Raw genomic sequence first — 21,705 nt, 5'->3', positions numbered from 1 at the left:
ACGCGAGGATGAAAATTAAGCGGGTGGCATAATAATGAAAAAGTAGCATTCGGCGAGTGCTGGACATTCTAGCATATGTCTATCCTTTTTCCGGTTCAGGAGTAGTATGGTGGGGTCAACCTTTCTATCGCCTTGATCTAACCATCGACCTTCCTATTCATCTCAAGTATTGGATAACCTTCTCTAAACTACAACAAGCATTATGAAATTTATACAGTTGTATCCGTTATTGTGGGTAAATCTCACTCCCCTCTTACTTCCACATGTCGCCGGAAGCCAGACGCTCTGTGGGGAATGTAGACCTATTAAAATGAAGAATGCACCAGGTATGACTAGAGTTTTGAAATAAGATTCATGGCCACCGAAGTGGATATGGCTAAAGAGTTCTAGGAGTGGGTATCGATCTAACTATGGCATATGGGTAAATCCACCTATTCAATATTTAAGAAATAATGAACCAAGTGTCACTGATAATATTTTGATAGGACGGTCGCAATCCATTTCAAAAATGGCACCACGCGAGACCTTGGGAGGTTTGATGGGACGCCAGAATATCTATTAGCTATGAGAACCCTTGCTGAAGATGCTCAAAATGTGCGAAATGGCATGAAGTCATCAGTGTGAGATTCATTCCTTATATAGACTTTATATCTTGGACTAACTATCTCTCTCTATTTAGCAAAAAAATCGATTTCTTAACACCTCACAAGCCATTAAATCCTCCCAGAGAATACTGGTGGTCTCCTTATACATGGTATAGATCGGCTCAAAGAATGCCTCAACTATCCGAAGAGCAGTCTAGATTGAAAGATGTCGGACATTTGGCTGACAATTCCTTTAAAGCTATCGCTGATATGCTATCTAGAATCAAGAGCTCTGCAATGAACATGATTGATCCACCACTCGACTATAATTATGTTCTTGTTACCCGGCCTGACTTTGAGCAAGGATATATGCATAATGATGGATTCCGCCTGGCATGTTATTTGGCAGGATTAGACAATTTACCTTGGGGTAATATCGTGTCGGGTTACGCTTTACGATATGAAGGAGTATATGACGCCTGTGATGATGAGGGGTGGGAGAAATATTGCGACTTATCGAAGCCAAATCTACCCTCTCTTCTTGTGATAAGCTACAATGCAGCCAGTCTTGGTGTGACTCTGAATATCAGACCTTGGGGCTTGATGCCATCACCTGAACGTCTTATCGAAAGTCCAACACTTGGTGCTGTTCAAGCAAATACCACTAACCCAGAAGCTTTAGCAAAATATTGGACAGAGGTCAGAAAATCTATTGAATCTGTGATTAAAAACGAGACTATTCATTATCTTCTTCTTCTTGGCTCACATGCGCTCGACCCAGAGTTGCTTCGGGTGCTCAAAGATGTGATTGATAGCCGTGATGATATCGATCAATCCATACTAGACCGGTATATGAAGCCTTCTTCTCGCCAAGACGATGAAGCGAGGGCACTATTTGCAGGGGCAAGAAAAGCAGCGATGGATGCTAAATTCGGCCTGGAATTTGGATTTACGGCATGCGACGAACCTTCATGGTGTGGGACATGGTGGGCTGAATTATAGATCTAGGTTATCAATTGGTAGCATTGACTTTATAGCAAGAAATATATCCTGATAGCTGTCTTAATGGCCATTTTTTATTAATTTTTAAGAATGACATCTTGCTAGCTAGTTATAACAATCCGAGACTTCTCTTAGTCAATTTGAGGTTGCCTTGGAAGCGGCCTCCTCGTAGGTGGATCCTTTTCATCTTTCTCGCCAGTTGACGGCAGTGCCACTGGTTCCCTTCTTATTGTCTAATATGGATAATACCTATTTCTTCATAAAGAATAATTCATGACATGCCGCAGCTTCCCCCTTGGTATAGTATCCGGGTATTAGTGCATATCACAGGCAAAACCACCTCTTGGGTAGAAAGCAGATCTCAAGTAGATTCATCATCCCCCATCTATCTAGCTAGACATTATTGCTCATCGCAGCCTTTTTACGGATCTTAGAAAATCTCAAACTCTGCAAAAATCTCCTGCTCACACAAAGGCTGCTCCGCTAATCCACCGATTCATAAGGTCGAAGGCCACATCTGGGCGATCTTGTGGCAGCTAAAAATATGAAGTTAGCGTCTGTTTATTTCACCTTCATGAAAATTGAGATGACTCACAAAGTGACCGGCATTATTCACAGTCACGATAGCAAATCGTGATTCAATTTCTGCGGTATCGCTTGCCCGGACTCGGACCTCTTTCATCGTTCCAACAGTCTCGTTTTTGCCGGTTGCTGCGACTACAGATTTCCAGGGTTGCAAAGACTTAGAGGCAAATTCGGGCTGTCCTTTCCAGGCAAGCGAGTTCGCCCAGCGAAGATTTCCCGCTGTATTGCAAGCAAGATCAAGGTTTCCTTGGTAAGCTAGATAATGCACATTATTCTGAAGTAGGTATGCAACTTGGTCAGACGTAGATGTCTCTAGGTCTGATGACCTTAGGAATGATTCATAAACTGCATCAGAGGTAATATTATACCTTTTGACCTGTTTCGGGGGCGAGAGTGCACTCCAGACTGTTGGAGTGTTAAGGTAGCTCTCGATACGGGCAGCTTCAATATAGCATACGCCATCTATTTCACAAGGGGCTGTGACTATTATAGCATGTGAGAAACTCTGCATACTTTCATCTAGTGGTTATTCTGAACTTACTGTCGTATCTGTTACGGCCACCTGCCCCTGACTCGTCATCGTACCATCCAATAATACCCTCATAGCAAACAGATACCGCGGCATTGCACACGGCTGGGTCTGGGTTCTTGTTGCAAATATCCATAACTTCCATGCAACGAGGCATGTTGGCAGCCATTATGTCGCATCTGGTCTTGTTGAATACCGGTTCTGCAACACCAGGATTTGTGGTGCACAGTGTCTCCCAGTATCCGAAAATTGAGTCTTTAGGTGACATGAAGCCGTCTCCCACCAAGCAAGACCGGAGTTGTATCTGGGTCTCATGGGGGTACAGCTTGTTCTGCTTTACTATCTGTGAACCAAGAGCCGGAACATATTTACCCTGCAGAGATTAGTCTGTTGTACCATGTAGAGAGGGGGCGGCTCTTACAGCATATGATTCCCCGGACAGATGAAACGGGCTATCTAAGTGATGTGGAAACACTTCCGAAATGAAGAGCTGCAGGAATCGGTGCATATCCACAGCAGCCCCTGGTGAGTCGCTAGGTAGATCATAGCCTTCATCGAGATAGGAGAAACCAACCCCAACAGGTTGATCAACAAACAGCAAAGACGAGTTTCGGGACCAACCCCATGGGTTGTAGTTGGTGCCATTTCCGTGCTCGTTAATCAGACAAGGACCAACCTCTTCGAAGAGACCGATCATACTAGAACCACCGGGGCCACCAGTCATCCATAGAGTTAATGGGTCCTTGGCAGGGTCGTTCTGGCTTTCAAAGTACCAAAAAAACAAATGAGTCGGGCCAACATCAAGCCATCCCGTGTACTGTGCTGAGCCAGCTGCGCAGAGTGATTCATTTTGCTTTCGAATACGAATTGAGTGCTCTGGTGAGCTTTGGCTTTGAAATACTTGGAAGCCGCCAGAACTCTCAGTCTCAGGTCGCAGGACCTGCTGGGTTGCAGCGTAACCTAGGCCCAGAAGGCCAGTAAAAGGTAGGAGCAGCATTGGATATACAGCAGATACACAGAGTGGGATGTGCCACGGTATAGTATGTAATATAGCGTTAAGGAGAGCGAAGAAGTCGTCTTGACATCTGAGATTTATAAATTTGTGGTTGTGAATTGAAGAGTGGGGCAAGCTTCCAATGTTGGTTGCCTAGCCTAGTCTAGGTGTTGCCAGCGGTGTTGGCTTTGTTTCTTGGTGGTTGGTAGTCGCGGAGTTGGAAAAGCTGTGTCGAACTCCGTACAACCCGCGAAGGTTTTTAGCTTGAGAATGATATATTATTTAGTGGACAGTTGATATGAATTACTGTTGCCTATCATTCGGACAAGGAGTCTCGGAAATTTTACCAGGATTCACGCCCATTGATGGCATTAAACGTTTGATAGTTTGCAACTATTCACGTAGAAGGTCTTTTTTTCCTCTTTTCTTGGTTAGGTGTCCTAACAAATAGACTGTGTTTTGATCTTCATTTTCTGCTTGTATTTGCTGTTTTACACCCATGTGGAAAATAAAGCTTGTAAGATTCGTATTGAATACGAGTCGTTAACATCGAAGACTCCCACATCTATTTCGAATACCATATTAGTCCTGCAAATTTTGCTAGTGGTAGTATTCCAAATATTACTTTAGTTCTACTCTAGCCAAGTATTTGATATAAATTGGAACCTCGCGGTCTTCTTTGCCTATATAGAGAGACGTTCTACCGTTCTAGCCAGCGTAATATTACTATTCGGATGTGCCCCGCAAGCTAACTCCACCAACATCATTATCCATTTTCGGGGATAAACAAGAAGTTGATATGCTGCATTTTATAGAGCCTCTCACAAGAACGAAGCCTTCAAATGTCTCAGAGGAGGAGGCTTTCACACACCGACTACACGATAGGATGGATATGTGCGCTTTCACTAGAAACGGCCGCTGCAAAGGCCATGTTGGATGAGATTCATCCCCCGCTACCGCAGCCTGCCGATGACCACAATAGTTATACTCTAGGCGAAGTTGTAGGACACCATGTTGTGATAGCTTGCCTGCCGGCAGGGGTTTATGGAACAACTTCTACAACCGCAGCGGCACTGAGAATGAAGTCTACTTACCCGGCTCTTCATTGTGGACTTTTGGTCGGTATTGGAGGCGGTGTTCCAAGCAGTGAAAATGACATTAGGCTGGGAGATGTGGTTGTGAGCAAGCCGTTTGGTTCTTCCAGTGGTGTTATTCAGTATGATTATGGCAAAACAACGGCCAACAGCAAGTTTCAGGTCCACGGGACGCTCAACAAGCCTCCACCTATTCTATTGACGGCAATGAGTAATCTTCAGGCAGACGAAATCATGGGGGAAAATAGGATGGATAGTTATTTGGCGGAGATAGTTACAAAGTACCCATCAATGTCAAATTTTACACACCAAGGAGAGCAGCATGATATTTTGTTCAAAGCGGACTATGACGATTCTTCTTTGAATGAGGCTGGTCAGTGTGACGACACTGTGATTATTAAGAGACCACGTCGGAATACGCAGAGCCCAAAGGTGTTCTACGGATTGGTCGCCTCTGGAAACCAGGTCATGAAAGACGGAAGGACCAGGGATGAGATAGCAAAGAAGCATGGTATTATTTGTTTCGAAATGGAGGCCGCAGGCCTGATGGACTACTTTCCGTGTCTTGTCGTTCGAGGCATCTGTGATTATGCCGACTCTCACAAAAACAAACGGTGGCAGGAGTATGCAGCAGCTACTGCGGCCGCCTACGCAAAGGCATTATTGTCAAAAGTCAATATTATTTCCACTCAACAGCCTGAGAAAAATGGCATTGGAAATGGTGTGTGTTTTAATCGTTTCTTTCATCATAAATAACTGTTACTGACAAAACCACTAGACACTTACGAAATGACACCTGAACACAGAGAATGTCTACGAAAGCTTTTTTTAACCAACCCCACCGAAGACAAGGACAATATGAAACGTAGAAAGGGGGACCGCGCTCCAGGGACTTGTGCGTGGATTATGTGCACAGAAGAAATTGAGCAGTGGATGGGTGACTCCCAATACGAAGAGGACCATCACTCAACTGTGTTGTGGCTGTACGGTAACCCTGGAACCGGAAAGACAACAATGAGCATGTTCCTCACGGAAGAAATTCCCAAATGTGATGATTTTGAACGAGGTGAAAAATCACTTGCATATTTCTTTTGCGACGCTAGTTCCGAAAGCCACAGAACAGTGACCGCTATACTTCGGGGGCTCTTATACCAGATGGTACGACAAAATAATCGTCTCATAGAATATTTACAGGTCAAATTCGAAGAGCTCCAGGAGAAACTTTTTAACTCATTTAGTGCCTTATGGTCTTGCTTATTGCGTATTTCTTGTGATGAAAAGAACGGTCAAAGATACTACATCATTGATGCTTTGGATGAGTGCGAGCCAGAGTCCCAGCAAATACTCCTAAGGTTATTCAATGAGATTCCTAAAACGGGAGTAAAGCCTCATTTCCTCATCACAAGCAGGCCCTATCCCGAAATCGCCAGCGAACTTTGTGAATTTGACCAAAGAGACTTGGCTTCCTATATAGAGACCTTGAACGACACAAGTATATTCATCTCCAGCAAAGTGGAGCAGCTGAAAAGGAAAAGGGGATACACAAGTAATGTTGAGAGGGAGATCACCAAGATACTAAATGATAAGGCGGAAGGTACCTTTCTATGGGCTGGCATTGCGTTGAAAGAGATAGAATCCGTTCGGTCAAGAGACGTAGTCAAGGTCCTCCAAAGGCTACCTCGTGGACTCGACTCTACATATCAACAACTCCTTGATACAGCCCTAGAAAACGCTGAGGATGAGACAGATCAGAACACAATCATGCGAATTCTCAGTTATGTCGCCGTATCACGTCGCCCGCTGACCTTATCGGAGCTTGCCGTGGCATGTGAGCTATACCTAGAAGAGGAAGAAGAGGACCGAATTGCATTCATTCGCGAGGATATTGAGTTATGCCGTCTGATTATTGTCATCCAGGATGACATTGTTCGCTTACTACATCAATCCGTAAAGGACTTCCTTTTTGGAAAGGAAAACCAGAGTGCAATCAACCAGTTAAAGGCACATGCTAGCCTAGCCTATCGATCCATCAATTATCTGCTTGAAATTTCTAAACCAGCCGTTACTGAAAATGTCAGGTATCGGTTATTATTCTTGGATTACGCCAGAATGTTCTGGCCTGAGCATGTTCGCTTGGCCGAAACTGAATTTATCATTGTGGAAGAGCATGCTGCCTTCTTTCAAATCTGGTCGGATGAGCGTGACCGCTGCTTCGACGATAGCAATTATTTTGACAACCATATCCCACTCGATTTCGGCAAAAGAAAATCCTATTTTATTGGCTCGTCGTTTATTGGCTCGTCATTATTTCACTTTGCTGCACATTGGGGTATTACACTACTTGTAATACATGGGTTTGCATTGCTGCTCGACAACAAACCTTCAAGTGATACGTCCGGTGCAATGCATCAATATGATGACAGTGAATTTGTGAATATGTATGGAGTTACTCCTTTAGAGGAAGCTGCTTGGATGGGCCATCTTGATGTCATGAAGTTGTTGTTAAACAACGCAATCCCTAATATGATAATCCGAGAAAAAGTCATTGAAAAAGCTGCAAGTCATCGAACCAATGCGGGAGCCGTGTTAGAGCTTCTCTTTGATAAAGCAGGATCACGTATCCTTGTGTCAGAGAAAGTAATGACAAATGCAATCCGGAACTCACACTGTGGGAAAGAAGCAGTCACCGTGATTCTTCAACGATGGACAGATGAAATTCAAATCAAAGAAAAAGTGATTTCCAGTGCATTATTATCTCTGTCTGGCCCAGGGCTAGACAAATGGTCGGACTTGCAGGTACGCAAAGAAGGCTTCTCAGATACAATTGATCCTCAAATTCTGTCATCAATCGATGTCGGAGTCTTGAAACTTCTGTTCAATGGAATGGGAAAACGTATCCGCATTACAACGGACTTATTGGTTGCTGCTGCCAAAAATAGCAACCTTGAGGTCTTGGCTACAGTGGTAAAAGAATTACCAACCGATGTATCGGTTGTTGATGAAGTCTTCGAACTGGCCATTCTTCATAAAAGAGAGTGGAAAGAACGCCTATCTATACTGCTAAACCATAAGAGTAATAATATACCACTAACAGGACGACTGATAATGGCAGTAGCGTCAAGCGGACCGCATCGCAAGAACATAATGAGGACGATCTTGAACAAAAAGAGACAATATACTTTAGGTCCCGGGGTAATGGAGTTGATTGCCGGTAAATTTGACGTTCAAGTAATGAAGAAAGCTTTGGATTGCATTGGTCGTCAGTTCATAGTTACCGATCAGGCTCTAGAGGCTGTTGATCAGAATGAAAATATTGAGCAGAGAGAAGGCCTTCGAACGTTATTGTTAAATCAGCGTCTACTTATTCAATCAATTCCAGCGGAAGAATCTATGGAATACTCGCATGTCTCTTCTGGATACCTCTCCAATATTCCGGCATATCTGAACTTGGAAATCACACAGAAGCTGGTTGTCAAGGGACATTCTGATGAGGTATGGGTTTCATGCTTTTCTCCCGACGGTTCCAGACTGTCGACTGGTGGTCGGGACTGTCTAATCATCATTTACAATACTCCCAACTATGACGTACACGGTACGCTATCAGGCCATGAAAACCATGTTACCAGCATCACGTGGAGTCCGAAAGATATGAAGCTCCTTAGCGGTTCAGCGGATGGGCAACTTCGCATATGGGATACGGATGTAAGTAAATATCTCTATATTATTGATTTTCACCTACATACATGTAAGGATATTCATAGATTGATATATTAAACCAGGATTGCACTTGTATACGTGTATTGCAACGGCACCAAGAGCAAATCAGTAGAGTTTTTTGGACAACAAGCTGCAACGAATTCATTAGCTCCTCCCTTGACAACCGAAGGCCACTTATTTTATGGAGCGACAAAGGGGAGGTTCTTCATGAATGGAACGAAGAATATCGAGCCCAGGCCAGTACCATAACACCCGATGGTAGCAGAATTATTGTTGCCGACACAACTCGGCAGCTTCATATCTATGCCTTTCCTAAGCGTGAAAAAGAGTTCTCTATCCCTTGCGACTCCAAAGCTTCCTCTATTTCCGTCGATGCAGATTCAAAAAGTATTCTCCTTAGCTTCACCTCAGGCGAAGTAAAGATCATTAGTTTAGAGAGCAGAAAAGTCACATGCTCCTTTAGAGGGCACGAACAACAGGACTTTGTCTTGACATCTCAGTTCTTCGGTAAGCAGGAAGACTTAATTGTGACAGGAAGTGAAGACAATTGCATATATGTATGGGATAGGGCGACAGGCAGCATTCTATATGTTTTAAAAGAACACAAGCGAGGTACTGTCAACTCGATATCGGTTCATCCTAAGAACCCAAACATGTTTGTTTCCACCGGCGATGATTGCACCACACGGGTCTGGCTGCTTTCTCCTAAAACTAGACAGTCATGAATTCCTCCAGAATATATCGAGTCAGTGTGATTTCTATGTCTATTCGATTTATAGAACTAATATTGTGTTAGAAGGAAAAGAAATCTAAAATATGATAGAATAACAAATTTTGAGTATAGTTTACAGACGGGTTGAACTTGAGCTATGCCATGGGAACAACCCAGGGGCCTGAATAATAACAGCAGCGGTCCATTGACAAAGGCTCAAACATTAGCATATGTATCCTCAAGCTGAAAGGAGATGCTCTTCCAATTTTCTCTCCAGTGAGTCGTTTATTATTGTGTTGAGTTTGAAAAGGATCTTTGGTACCCATGTATATTCCAGGTTCAGCAACGGATAGTGTGGCGAACAAAATGGAGGACTTGAGAACAGTCATATTGTAGAAGCTGTCAATCGGTTTTGATCGCCAGGACTGAAATTCTAATGATCTTGCTACTACGATTGTGTGTGATTCGACATCTAAGATACATGGTGACTAGGTGACATGTGTATCATAACTTTTGTTGAAGCTTGTCGCTTTCCACATCAACGTGAATTTATGGCCACCATTTGATGTCACATTTATACACCAAAAGAGATATCTATTCCCAAAAATGGCACCTTCTAGTTAAATAGAAAATAAATAAACAGGAAAGAAAAATTCATGATCCCAAGATGATATCCGGACTCTCAGAATTGTAAATGGCATAAAGAATAATCGGTCAACTCGTAGATTATGTATGAATTGTCGCTTATACATGAACGTGATTTCTTAACAAGGGTAAGTTGAAATCTGGAGCTAGGATGTAATGTAATATATAGTATTTGAGATGAAGTACGTGGATGATTCTCTTAATAGACAATCATAACTTTGTCAAGAAGGTGGCTGAAAACTACACCGCAGAACAGTAGATGTTATGGTAGTTAATATTATCTGATCTTTGTAACGTTCTTCATTTCCCGAGGATAAGGCATCGGATAAGTCACAAAAGAGCATCTAATACTTTATTCTCAGGAGTGAACAGAAGTGAACATGGAAAATGACCGGAAACCTTGCCCGAATCCCCGGAATTGAGTAAACATATAGTAAAAGAAGGCAACAGTAAATAGGAAAAACCGTGCCAGATAATCCTTTTATGTCGTCTGGATCTAGGTAGGGGGCTCACTAACTCTATCATTAAATGCTATCATTAAAATAATCAAATATTCGATCCTTTGTCTCAGCCTCCGATAAGAATTCAAAAATTTCAGAAAATCTGTAAAGCAAATGCGTAGAGCATGCGTTAGTCTAAGCCATTCAAAGTTTTACGAAAATCATGAGCCTTTACATTATCTTTCTCCATTTGTCAATAGGCAGACTCGTATCAAAGGGGGGTATGAGGAACTCTTTTGCCGCATCTGGCTCGTCTGTCGAATCGTGATATTTTTCAAGATATGGATGTTGTAAAATCTGACTAGCAGATAATCTCTTTTCGCTAGAATAGACAAGGACACGTTCCAAAAGGTCAGTTGCTTAGAGGTATCAGTATGTGTCTTACCCTACAGCTAATAGATAGTCGGCCTTACCTAACGAATCCTCTATATCCAACGCTTTGGAAAACGGTACCCGCGAGCGAGGTTGTAGTTGCCGGACAAATCGCTTCGTCTGTTTCATACCTCAGACATTAGACTTCTTCCTTTCTTATTATCAGAAGCGCAGTTGAGGTTAAGTGACCTTTTCTCCAGCTTCTTCCAAGATTTCCTCATCCGGAGTGCCAAGTAATTCCGTGATAACGGAGAATTGATGAATATGACTTTTTCCTTCAAACAATACTCTTCCCAGGAGCATCTCAGCGAGAATACAGCCAGCACTCCAAATATCTGCGCTGGTGTTGTAATGACACCATGCAAGCATGACGTCGGGGGCACGATAGTACCTCGTTGAAATGTAGCCGGTCATTGATCTAGTACTATTGATCCGTGCTAAGCCAAAATCGCAAAGTTTGACATCACATTGCGAATTGATCAGGATGTTATTTGGTTTTAGATCGCGATGAATGACACCAGCGGAATGAATGTATTTTAACCCGCGCTGTAATTCGTGATTAGCGTAGTGCAAAATCATTTGACTAGATTTACAAACCGCAATCTGGTAAAAGAAGTAAAGAGCGTATTCATCTTGAACTTTGCCTTGGCGAAGAACTTGTTGAAGATCTGCATCGAGAAGCTCGGTAACTAGGTATCTAATTATTTTCACTGATCAGCAATATTATTTAATTACTGCGAGAAAGAGAGTATCAACAGCCGGGGTGCAATATGTACAAGTCTTCCGACGGAGAAATGAAAACGTTTCTCAGATTGATAACCTGGTAGACTGTCAATTTTGGGAGTTAAAGTCACAGAAAATGAAAGAGCGACTCACGTTTCCATGTTGCATAGAGTTTAAAAGCTTCATTTCTCGGTACGATCGTTTTGATGTTTCCTTTGAACGAAATGGCTGCGCGATTTTTTTGATTGCAACTTTGCTGCGTTCCACCTTATCGTTGGCAGAGCTGGAGTACATAGATCATTAGCGTATGTCATGTTAAGGCGACACAAGTTGCAATGTGATAACTTACCAGACTAACCCAAACGTCCCAAATCCGATTGGCTTTAGATCGGTATATCTGTAGCACATTACCTTTTGAAGCTGCATTTTACGATTGACTAAACATGTAGATCAGATTGTACCTACCTGTCTAATATATCGAACTTGGAGCCCAAAATATCCGTTGACGTTAATTCAATCATATTTACACTGTCATTGAAATGAAGGTACCGTAGTTTGTTTTGGTTTCCTGCGCAACATTATTTCTTATTTGCTCGAGGATATATATGATATATAGGAAATGTAGGTGGCAACTTACAGGGCTGATTGGTCAATCTCTGATTACATCAACAACCAAGTGCGGATTTTGTATACACTTAATTGGTCGGGTATCAGATCCGCAGAACGATCTACAAAATGTCTTCTCCATGTAGCTACTAACAAATTACTTCTCAGTCATCATTCTAGAAATCTTGATCCGATGACCAATTTCGCTTTCACGCTGATGTCAATTGACACCGACCCACTGTTTACAGTGCATATCATTACCAGAACGATCGCGGAAACAGAACCCGACGTACAAAAAGCCTGTCATACTACCCCTATCCATAATGAACACATGCTAGTTTGTTATAGCATAAGTGGCTTGAATACTTCCAATTTGGTCTCTCTAAGTGATCATTTAGTAAGGATCAGACCTGCACAAGGGCCGATCCATTGCTCTAAATCCAATGAAAAATTTCTTGACTTCATGTACTAAGAAAATTCTGTCGTACACGAAAAGGTTTAGATGACTAGGTGTCATGACTATCTACATGTATTCACTATCATCTGATTCTAACTTCTAGTGTCTCATCTCATGTAATATAAAATATATGCCCGAAATCACCTATTCCCAATGCGATACTTCAAAACACGTGGACTTAAATAGGAATACCCAACCTCGCCAGGTATTTGGCATTCCCAAACTCTTCCCACTTCTTTCGGTCACGCTGGTCTCTGATTCCCGGCATTCCTAGCATTCCCACCGTGCTCGTGCCAAACGGACCATCTTCCGGTCCTACAGTAGTTCGAGGAATTAATGCAATCCATTGCTTTGTCATGGCTACATTATAGTCACCGTTTGCGTCACCCCCAGCAGCAACGTGAGCTTCGCGTGTCAGGTGCAGCAGTCGTTGATGCATTCTTATCAGTTCTCGTGCCGTAGTTCCTGGCTGTATCCGCAAGACAAAATGTTTGAATGGGACACCAAGTATCCTGTCTGCTACTTCGACAGAAGAGGTGGCCTTTCCAGGCCATACAGACTGCGCCTTTCCGTAGAATGGTTCTAATGGTGGAACGGGAAAGAGTTGAAGGTGTTTGTGGCCTTGCGATGAGCCTCCGTTGACACCGCGATTGTAGATAATCAGCGGTTCGAATGAATTGTACGCATGTAATAAAGCCCACGCTGCCGCAATATCGTACGCATCCAGATCATCTGATTGTAAAGCAAACTCCTTCGTGGGTAGAACGAGCATTGGTCGATAGAGGCAGAACTTATTCAACATGAGTCGGTGTTTGGGACCGACATTATCAAGAATAATTTCATCTGCCTTTGGATTTACGAATGGCCCCTTGTGAGTCGTTTCTGTCGTTGTGTTAGTGGGGAGCTGGGAAGGAACCGCCAAAGACGCCGAATTTGATGACACAGGAGTAGATGCGCGAGGCGTTGTTACAGGCGTAGGCGAGTGGCTGCGGCCTGGGTCATCAGGGGCCAAGATTGGCTTCCCTTTGAGAATAGGCACAATCCGAAATTCAAACTAGAGGTTGATCAGCATGTACATCACATCTTGTAACCACGCCATTGAACAGTGAAGACAACATATGAAATTTAGGAATAAATTAATATAGCATATTCCAATTACTCTTGTAAAGTAATTATAGTGCCAAAAACAAGGGCATACGTCTAAAAAGGTGCATTATGCAATATAGGCCCCAATAGAAATGGCGGTGAAGCCAAAACTCACCAAAAACCCATTATCAACGAAAATTTCGCCTGGCTCGGTCTGATGGTCGTAGAATATTCGTCCTTTCTGAACCATGCTGTCGAATTGAATGTTGGTTTTCTCTTCGAGATCGTTAGGAAGGACGATATCTTCCATATCTTCAGGAATTTCGTTGTTCATGATGCAGCGCAAAAAAAGGAAACGCCGGATACCTCCAGTAAATGGCTTTTAAAGTAATAATCACTCGCAGTAACAAATCACCACGTATTGGCTGGGACGATTTACAGCAGTCGCTGTGCAAGAAAATTTGAGGTGAAATTAAAGTAGAGTGAAAAGTTGATGGACACCAAAAGGTACCTGATAATTGCCGCTGAAGCTCCACTGGATATGGTGGAGCCCGTCGCACACGTCCGCCCTTAAAACTTCCTGGGTGGGTCCTGCGGCGTGGCCTAGCCAGGCCCTTTGGTAGGCTATAGTGCAGTATCTGTAGAATAGGGGCATTCCGGCGGTCATAATAGGTACACGCTGAATTTAATAAGAGAGACTATTGCTTAAGAATATTTCAAATCACTTGTTCTGTAGCTACTCGACACGGCCTTTTGTGACAGTGATGATATTTCAAAATGAGTCCCGTCCAACTAATCCTGTCAATGGTATCCTCAAATTCTACGACCAGATGGCTTTAAATTGCTCATCGAATCTGCTCTTGAGCATCGTAAAAGCTCTGAAAACATCAAGCAGATACGCATTCGAATTGTGGTCGAACTCATCAAGACTAGAAAATCCTTGTGTGTCGTCCTGGCTTTCCGTCTGCGTTGCTGATGCATCGTCTTCCTCGCTTTCCTCATCGTCCCAACTGTCACGGATCTTTTGCTCTGAATTCTTAGTCCTTTTCGACACAATGCTGGTTGCCTTAGCTTGGGAAGATGGTTGGTTGTGTTGCTGCACAGCCGCAATCGCTGACTCATCTTTACTCAAAATGGCGTCTTCCACAGCTTGCTCATGTGCCTCACCCACGCCTTGCAAAGCATCCATTTCCGGTTCATCAGGAGAAATGTTCAACAAGTTTGCTAGACTTGTTACAATTGAAGCAAGCACAAGAGAGAAGTCGTTCAATACAAACCAAACATCACCCTGTCGGACTTTATTCGCCCGGATTAGTTCTGTCTTGTTGCCGTGTTTGAAAAAGTCGTACAGGTATGCGTTGAGAGGGCCATTTCCTTCATCTGGATAGACTCCTACGTACGGCACAACAGATTCTTCTAACCAGACACCACTTCGAACCATGTCACATAGTTCGGAAATACTCTTCCACTGACCGTCGCGATGTCCAGAGAGTGCCACAAACGAGGAGTTGACGCGAACAGGGGTGCGCGTGGCTAATTTAGTATTCAATATTTTCGCTGGTACGTCCCCTCCGAATTTCATGTTAGTAAATGGAAGGATACAATCTTCTTCCTCTACATGCTGATCAATGAATGTAGAGACATATGCTGCATAAATATCGAGGGTCTTTTGATTATGATGACGAAGAACTTTAGCGGCTGGCTCCGGAAGTGGTGGAAGTACGACAATGGAAGGTGATTTCTTCGCAGCAACTTCGTAGGATTCGAGAACCGCACTCGGAACGTAATAGCGTCCAAAAAGATGAGACATAACTAACATCATCTCAAGAAGGACGTCTTCAGGGTTATCTCTGATGTCCTTGCAAAGAGAATGAAAATACCCGTTGCTCAATAAAGCATGAAACGCGAAGCTCGAATTCTCAGTATAATAAAGATGAGAAATACACCCTGCGAAATTCAAGGGCCTTCCTTCTGAGCTCAAAAGATTGTTCCGCCGCAGGTATTCGATAGAGAAACGTAAATGATGAAGAATCGTATGCTTTGACTCTTCACCACCGAGACACATCCTCGAGGATGACAGCAGAGAGTCAATAGCGCTTTTACCGTATGAACCCTGACCAGCCTCTGCAACTAATATCATAAGCCGCAGAACCAAGCTCGTCGTTATCGGGAAATGACCGTTGAGATCAGGTAACCTGGAACTCAGTAGACGACATACTTTTGAGTAAGGCACACCTTGGAATACCACATTACCAAGGACATCGAACCCTCTCCGACCAGCTCTGCCGGCCGCTTGACGAAAACTCAATGCTGTTAAAAAGACAGAGTCCCCAGAAAACACAACGGTTTTGCATGGCATGTTAATACCAAGGGCAAGAGTGCCAGTCGCGATGACAACTCTCAAGTAACCTTTTCTGAAAAGGATCTCACAAATCTGTCGGTATTTTCTATTCATACCAGCATGATGGATGCCTATGCCGCGTTTCAATGCATCAATGAATTTCTGAGGAACCTCTCGATACTTCAAATCCATAGCATACTTTTGAAATTCCATATCAGTAAGTTTCTTGAAATTTGCAAAGTGAAATCCATCGATAGGAGATTCCGGATTAAAAGATGCGTAAGGACTAGCCTCTGAGGTCGCGACTTCACGCCTCAAATCATCTTTGGTCATTCCTTGCTCATGATGACCACTTCGCTTGGGTGTTTTCGGAGACGACTTGGCTCGCTTCTCTTCGTCTGTCTTCCATTTCTCCCAGTTATCCAACTTCACTGTCCAAGGTTTCGAATTTTGCTTCCACTTTATCTCTGCATCCTCCAACTCTTTAACAACATGAGATGCAAGGCCCTCGCAAACACTGCGATCATAGTTGAACAAGATTGCAGGTAGCGCATCTCTTTCGTGGAGAGAACAAAGTAATGGGAGAGTGGTATCCTGAAGTCTCTTCTCGTTTACCGCCGAAGTCTCTCTAATGCTTTCCCCTTTCGGCGACATTTCACTCAGGGGTCGTTTTGTGCTTGCAGGGAATTTTCTTAGTTCTAGCAATACTGCATCGAATGGTGAGTCATGGTCTTCCATCCACGTCTTCAAGACAATTTTCAGCTTTTCCTGCCATTTTATGACGTGCACTTTGCAGATAATATCTACGTTGGGAGGACCGTTGGATTCGGCTAGTGGGAATTCCGGTGTTTGATGTTTTCTCATCGCTTCCCAAAGCATGACGCAGTCACGGGACTCCAAAGTCAGATCGTCGGGCATTCCACGTGAGCGATCAATTAGGCTGGCGACTGGATGTATGAACGCCATATCGGGATGGTCATCCAGCCCCAGCGGTTTAATCTGCGCAGATGTAGACGGGAGCTCATTAAACGAGAAGCTATCGGGTGGGTGATACACAAACTTTCTAAGGTCGGAATATCTGTGAGGGTGTTTGATCATAGTCAATTCGTGGCCATTTGCTTGTTGGGCGAGTTCGAGCCAGTTCTTAAATTCTTCAGGATTCCCCACTGTTGCAGATAATGCAATGATGGGGCACGGCGCTAGAAGGAGAAGTTGTTCCCAGACGACTCCATCATCCGATTGCCCGATGCAATGGACTTCGTCGAATATGATACGTTTCACCCGTGGTGACCATGTTTTGGCGTTAGACGGGGAGAGAAGCATTATCTGTAAAATATGTGGGACCGTCACAAGAATTTGGCAACTAGTAGGGTTGTTGATCCGATAGTCTCTGGTGTGAATAGCCCAAACGCATTTTCCAGCGTACTTGAACGTCTTGGAAAAGCGAGCTTGTATCTCAGCAGCAATTTGGTTGACTAACGCCTTGGTCGGTGCAACGTAGACCAGCACACTATCATCATCCTCCTGAAGCACTTGTTTCATTGCATAGAACCTATAGATTATTAGAGTTTTTGATTGGCATATATAAACCATACCTTTCATGGATCTCAACTTACGATATGAAGGTTTTCCCGGCACTAGTTGGTGCTACGACAAAGAGGCTTTTCTTCGCGTCAATCTGATCCAGCACCTTACGCTGCCACTCATCGGGATGAAAGTCGAGGACGCGAGAATCTGGTGCGGATCCTATGCTGCGGTCCATATACGGACCGGCATGGATTAATTGAAACATAGCTGGCGCGATTTCAATGTTGAGACCAGGAATTGAGGTATCCACAAACTCAAATGCAAGTTTAGCGGTTCCATTTGCATGTACAGTTACCTTCGGTAGCCCGATGGCTTTTATCACCTTGTTCACGCATTCTGATATTGTGGATGTTGCGTTGTGTTCAATTCTGACCAACTGACCCAAAGTATCCCATATAATTGCAGGGATATGCATTGACTCGTTTTTCGTGTACTCTTGGCAGCATTTTATCCAAATCTGCATCAAAATGTGAACCAAGTATATTTTGAGTTCTGCCTCTACAGCGCAACGTTTCTCACTAGTAAGTGATGCCAGATGTTGGTTCAATTTCCAATAACGACGCTCTAGACTTGGGTAAGAGTCAATATCTGAGATCGTTGTCACCATAGCTCTCATTGATGCCTCGTTTTTCCGCGTTTGTTTTTTCGCGACTGTTGCCGCAGCCGCAGCAACAATGTGATGTGTTTCGGCGGTCTTCGCTTTCTGAATTTTCCTTGCAGTACCAGAAGAGACATGGATTGTCTCCGGCTCCAGAATGCCACCAGCAGTATTCGTCATGCTTGCAGCATAGACCATCATATCGGCCAGAAAATGATGGTTTCTTCTCTGATTTCTCTTTATAATATGCTCCGGCACGCTTTGCGGAGCGCGAGGTTGAAGTTTATTCTTGTGGTTATGCCAATGAGTGAGTTCCCTGAAAATTCTCAGTTTACTTTCTGACTCCCTTTCAAAACTAGCGTCAACATTTAGATGAATAGACTGTAGATGAGTATCAAAGACGGGGTGTCTGAATGGGAGAACCGTTGCTTTAATTGGCGAGCCTTGAGAACCCACAACTTGATGGTTTTGAGCACCTTGAACTATATTCAACTTGCACGAGTCATTCCTCATTTCAATACCAGAGATGCCCTGCACAATAGAGATTAATTGTTCAACATCGGACTTAACGGAGTCCTCAAAGTAATCCAAAGAACATGCATCCGATGTGGTTCTCAAAAGATGATAAAATAGCCTGCCGTCGATGCAATCGCCGAGATCGCATCTTGCCTCGGTCTGTTTCAGCTTTTGCTCCCATGATGGACACTCCAAGATACAAAGCATTGTTTCGAAAAACTTGCTTAGGAATTCGTTAGCATTACTGTCTTCTGCCTTTTCGGTAACACGATCTCGTATCCGATATTTGCGCAGTAGAACCGCCTGGAGCAGTATTGCGCGATATTCGGAGACGGATGTTGTACCTGTCATAAGCATGTAGCAGATACTAGAGATTATGAGCATATCTCTCTGCGTAAAGTGTAGCGCCTCGGGTATTTTCTGTAATATAACCGTGATGATTGCATCGTCGTCAAAGTTCTTCGGGGTTCTTGGAAGGGCATCTTCTGACGCCGTCATGGCATTTGATGCGAATCCCTCCAGGACCACAGCCATTACCTAGTCATTTTAGTACCCATCTTGAAGAATAATTTTGGGAAGATTACCTTGGTATCGCGGCATTGCAAATTATTAACCAATGCAACGTTGTACCCTTTCCAAATGAACCAATTTATCATCTGACGAAGAACGACCTTGACGGTGGAATTTTCTGCGGACTGCGGACCAGCTCCATCATGAGACATAATGAAATAAGCCCCAACAGTGGTAAGATAACTCTGGAAGTCCGAAGCATGATAAGATTCAAATACATGGACCTTGACAGTATTCCCATCGGGAATGGGGACAGTCATCAGGTTCTGTCGCAGATGCTCCATAATAAGTTTTCTTGCACATAGGTACCGCAATCGGCGTTCTCTAGGACAACCGTCAGGAATACAGACGGTCGCCTGGTTCTCGAAGAAGACAACATGGAAGTTGCATTTTCGGCGATAGAGCTTATGCAGGAACTTCTCTACCAGGTAGGTAGCGTGCAGAAGTTGAAACCCGGGCCAGAGATCTAGCTTTGTGTTGGAAAGTACGTCTATTAAAATCGAATTGCCGTCGATTATGAACAGGTCGTTGCCTGCGTAATCGCCTACCAAGTCCACAGTTCGTGACTGCAGGGTTTGATACCTATCTTTGATTTAGTTTTAGATAAAACGGTGGGTTGTAGTAATCATACCAGTTTAGTATGTCCGAAGTCATGACGCTTTCCGATTGATTTTAGGATGTATGGGTTAGAAGGTTGTAGGTCTTGTTAAGAAGAGGGGGAAATGTTAATGAAAAGAGCGGGCAGGCGGTTGTCCTTGATAGGTGGAAGGACGCAAGCGAAGAAATCTGGCTTAGCGGTCACCGCCTGACTTTTTTTTTTGTGTCATATAATTCAAATATTCAAAAAATCAATTATCTGGGATTCAAACTTAGCTGTATTTTCATATTACCATAGAAGTGGTGGGTTTATTGTGTTGACAAGAGTTGATTGGACAAGACTAATGTCTTGCTCGTCAGTTCAGCGTTGCAGGGTAGATGGTTAGACCGACGCCTAATCCCTGTTGATTTCAATGCTTGGTATTTATTAACCGAATTTTATAAATTGGCTTGCTCAGTAAAACTTGTAAATATCTGTTTGTGAACCCTGCCTAGTCAAATCAAGATACTTGGATTAAGTTTTACACCGAGTTCTCTAAAGTTTTAGATAATCTGTATAGACAGCAATACTCAACATCTATTACAACAATCCAAGTTCACAAGAAATCTACAGTTTCTCATGACAACTGAGAAGAAAAGAAGACTGCCACATCTAGCATCACCTCCTAACAAATCCTGTGATACAAACTACAATGCCGAGAAGACCTCCCATAGCTGCACATGACTTCTCGTCAAACAAACATCTGCATCAAACCAACTCATAACTCATAACTCATATAATGGTTGTGAAGAATTCACAGAAAACTCACTTTCTGAAACTCACACTTGCCTTTTAACAAGACCTGGTTTGCCATTTTCTTTTATAGTGCTTGGAAGTGTGAAAATTACACCCATGGAAGAACAAAACTCTTATCATGAGGGAATGAATCTCCATCAGGTAAGCGTCCCTCTGCCATCTCAACGTCAGTTCGACGAGTTTTCTGCTAAGTTCGAACTCGAACAAAAGCCTCAAGCGGGAACGAGCACACCATCAGTAGGGTCAGAGGTGATAATCAACCCCTCCAGTAATCAAGAAGTTGTGGAATCACCTTTACCATCGACAGGTCCTCCATCCTACCACACCTTGGACACGCGTGGAAATGAGGAGAATGCTGTTCAGCAAGGCGATGCTCCGGCGTCATCAGCAGGATCATCAAGTCAAAGCCTTTGTTCTCAACTCGACAATGAGTCTCGGACGTCTGTTGCAAATTCAGAGATGTTGAGAGCCAGGATGGCTTCTGATGAACATTCTTACTGGTCTCCCGACTCATCAACGTCCAGCAGCAGCGCCCAGAGTACAACTCCAACCGAGCCCGCGGCGGTATCCTCAAGCGATGATGCTATTACCCTGGCACCTATTCCCACTCCTGATTCAAACAATCAAATTGGGGGGCCAAATGCTTCGACAAGACAAGACTCTCGACGGCCTCACATTAGTGGACCATATCCATACTTTGACCATGATAGTCGCTTCCGTACCAATGATCGAACTTTTGGAATGCGAATCGCAGGAACCATGCCTGTTCCGTTACAAGAATGGCCAGAGGGGTGGTTCGAGAATCCTCGGCCTGCTCCACCAGTGCCGGTTGCCAGAAATGAAGCTAGCCCCGAAGAAAACGCGAGAGTAAGAGGACGAAGGCTTCTAGACCGATTCATTCATGCAGCTCGTTTGACCCGTATTGTTGCACGTCTGAGGAATGGTACACGGAAAGCAGTGAATAAGGTGAAATCTCTGGGAAAGTAGAAATGTTCGAAAGACCCACGAATAAATTTCCTTTTTCTTTTTTATCCCTATTGGCTACTTGCCTGAGACTCATAGTGTCTGTTTTACCTCGCAGGGTACGCAAGGAA

The 21,705-nt window shown here is 43.6% G+C and overlaps 7 protein-coding genes across 7 annotated transcripts; 3 read left to right on the top strand and 4 right to left on the bottom strand.

Moving 5' to 3' along the window:
- Positions 1-17: 17 nt before the first annotated feature.
- Positions 18-1,619, top strand: BGW36DRAFT_462866 (uncharacterized protein). The gene is made up of 4 exons (XM_046222182.1): positions 18-326; positions 391-421; positions 486-620; positions 680-1,619. The coding sequence occupies exons 1-4, from the start codon at positions 203-205 to the stop codon at positions 1,584-1,586; spliced, it is 1,197 nt and encodes a 398-aa protein (XP_046070393.1). The 5' UTR covers positions 18-202; the 3' UTR covers positions 1,587-1,619.
- A 33-nt stretch (positions 1,620-1,652) lies between these two features.
- On the bottom strand, positions 1,653-3,885 carry BGW36DRAFT_344508 (putative carboxypeptidase Y). The gene is made up of 4 exons (XM_046213173.1): positions 3,122-3,885; positions 2,713-3,073; positions 2,182-2,654; positions 1,653-2,122 (listed from the first exon to the last, which is right to left on the bottom strand). The coding sequence occupies exons 1-4, from the start codon at positions 3,695-3,697 to the stop codon at positions 2,051-2,053; spliced, it is 1,482 nt and encodes a 493-aa protein (XP_046070392.1). The 5' UTR covers positions 3,698-3,885; the 3' UTR covers positions 1,653-2,050.
- A 651-nt stretch (positions 3,886-4,536) lies between these two features.
- On the top strand, positions 4,537-9,230 carry BGW36DRAFT_360954 (uncharacterized protein; the record flags this gene model as incomplete). Its single annotated transcript, XM_046214229.1, has 3 exons — positions 4,537-5,509; positions 5,567-8,490; positions 8,568-9,230. 3 exons carry the CDS (start codon positions 4,537-4,539, stop codon positions 9,228-9,230), a joined length of 4,560 nt encoding a protein of 1,519 aa, XP_046070391.1.
- Positions 9,231-10,533: 1,303 nt separating this feature from the next.
- BGW36DRAFT_299819 (MAP kinase SakA) lies at positions 10,534-11,865 on the bottom strand (the record flags this gene model as incomplete). The annotated part of the gene is made up of 7 exons (XM_046211566.1): positions 10,534-10,721; positions 10,776-10,854; positions 10,924-11,280; positions 11,332-11,431; positions 11,511-11,554; positions 11,611-11,740; positions 11,807-11,865. 7 exons carry the CDS (start codon positions 11,863-11,865, stop codon positions 10,534-10,536), a joined length of 957 nt encoding a protein of 318 aa, XP_046070390.1.
- A 555-nt stretch (positions 11,866-12,420) lies between these two features.
- BGW36DRAFT_382370 (putative 5',5'''-P-1,P-4-tetraphosphate phosphorylase) lies at positions 12,421-14,130 on the bottom strand. The gene is made up of 2 exons (XM_046216523.1): positions 13,782-14,130; positions 12,421-13,574 (listed from the first exon to the last, which is right to left on the bottom strand). Exons 1-2 carry the CDS (start codon positions 13,938-13,940, stop codon positions 12,699-12,701), a joined length of 1,035 nt encoding a protein of 344 aa, XP_046070389.1. The 5' UTR covers positions 13,941-14,130; the 3' UTR covers positions 12,421-12,698.
- A 296-nt stretch (positions 14,131-14,426) lies between these two features.
- Positions 14,427-19,872, bottom strand: BGW36DRAFT_429127 (uncharacterized protein; the record flags this gene model as incomplete). The annotated part of the gene is made up of 4 exons (XM_046220643.1): positions 14,427-17,499; positions 17,564-19,185; positions 19,233-19,800; positions 19,850-19,872. 4 exons carry the CDS (start codon positions 19,870-19,872, stop codon positions 14,427-14,429), a joined length of 5,286 nt encoding a protein of 1,761 aa, XP_046070388.1.
- An 835-nt stretch (positions 19,873-20,707) lies between these two features.
- Positions 20,708-21,598, top strand: BGW36DRAFT_429126 (uncharacterized protein; the record flags this gene model as incomplete). Its single annotated transcript, XM_046220642.1, has 1 exon — positions 20,708-21,598. One exon carries the CDS (start codon positions 20,708-20,710, stop codon positions 21,596-21,598), a length of 891 nt encoding a protein of 296 aa, XP_046070387.1.
- Positions 21,599-21,705: the final 107 nt, after the last annotated feature.

Source organism: Talaromyces proteolyticus, assembly GCF_021365285.1.
Source record: "Talaromyces proteolyticus strain PMI_201 chromosome Unknown BGW36scaffold_8, whole genome shotgun sequence".
NCBI lineage: Eukaryota > Fungi > Ascomycota > Eurotiomycetes > Eurotiales > Trichocomaceae > Talaromyces > Talaromyces proteolyticus.
Note: the sequence above shows the minus strand (reverse complement) of the source record. Positions and strands in the feature narration are given on the sequence as shown.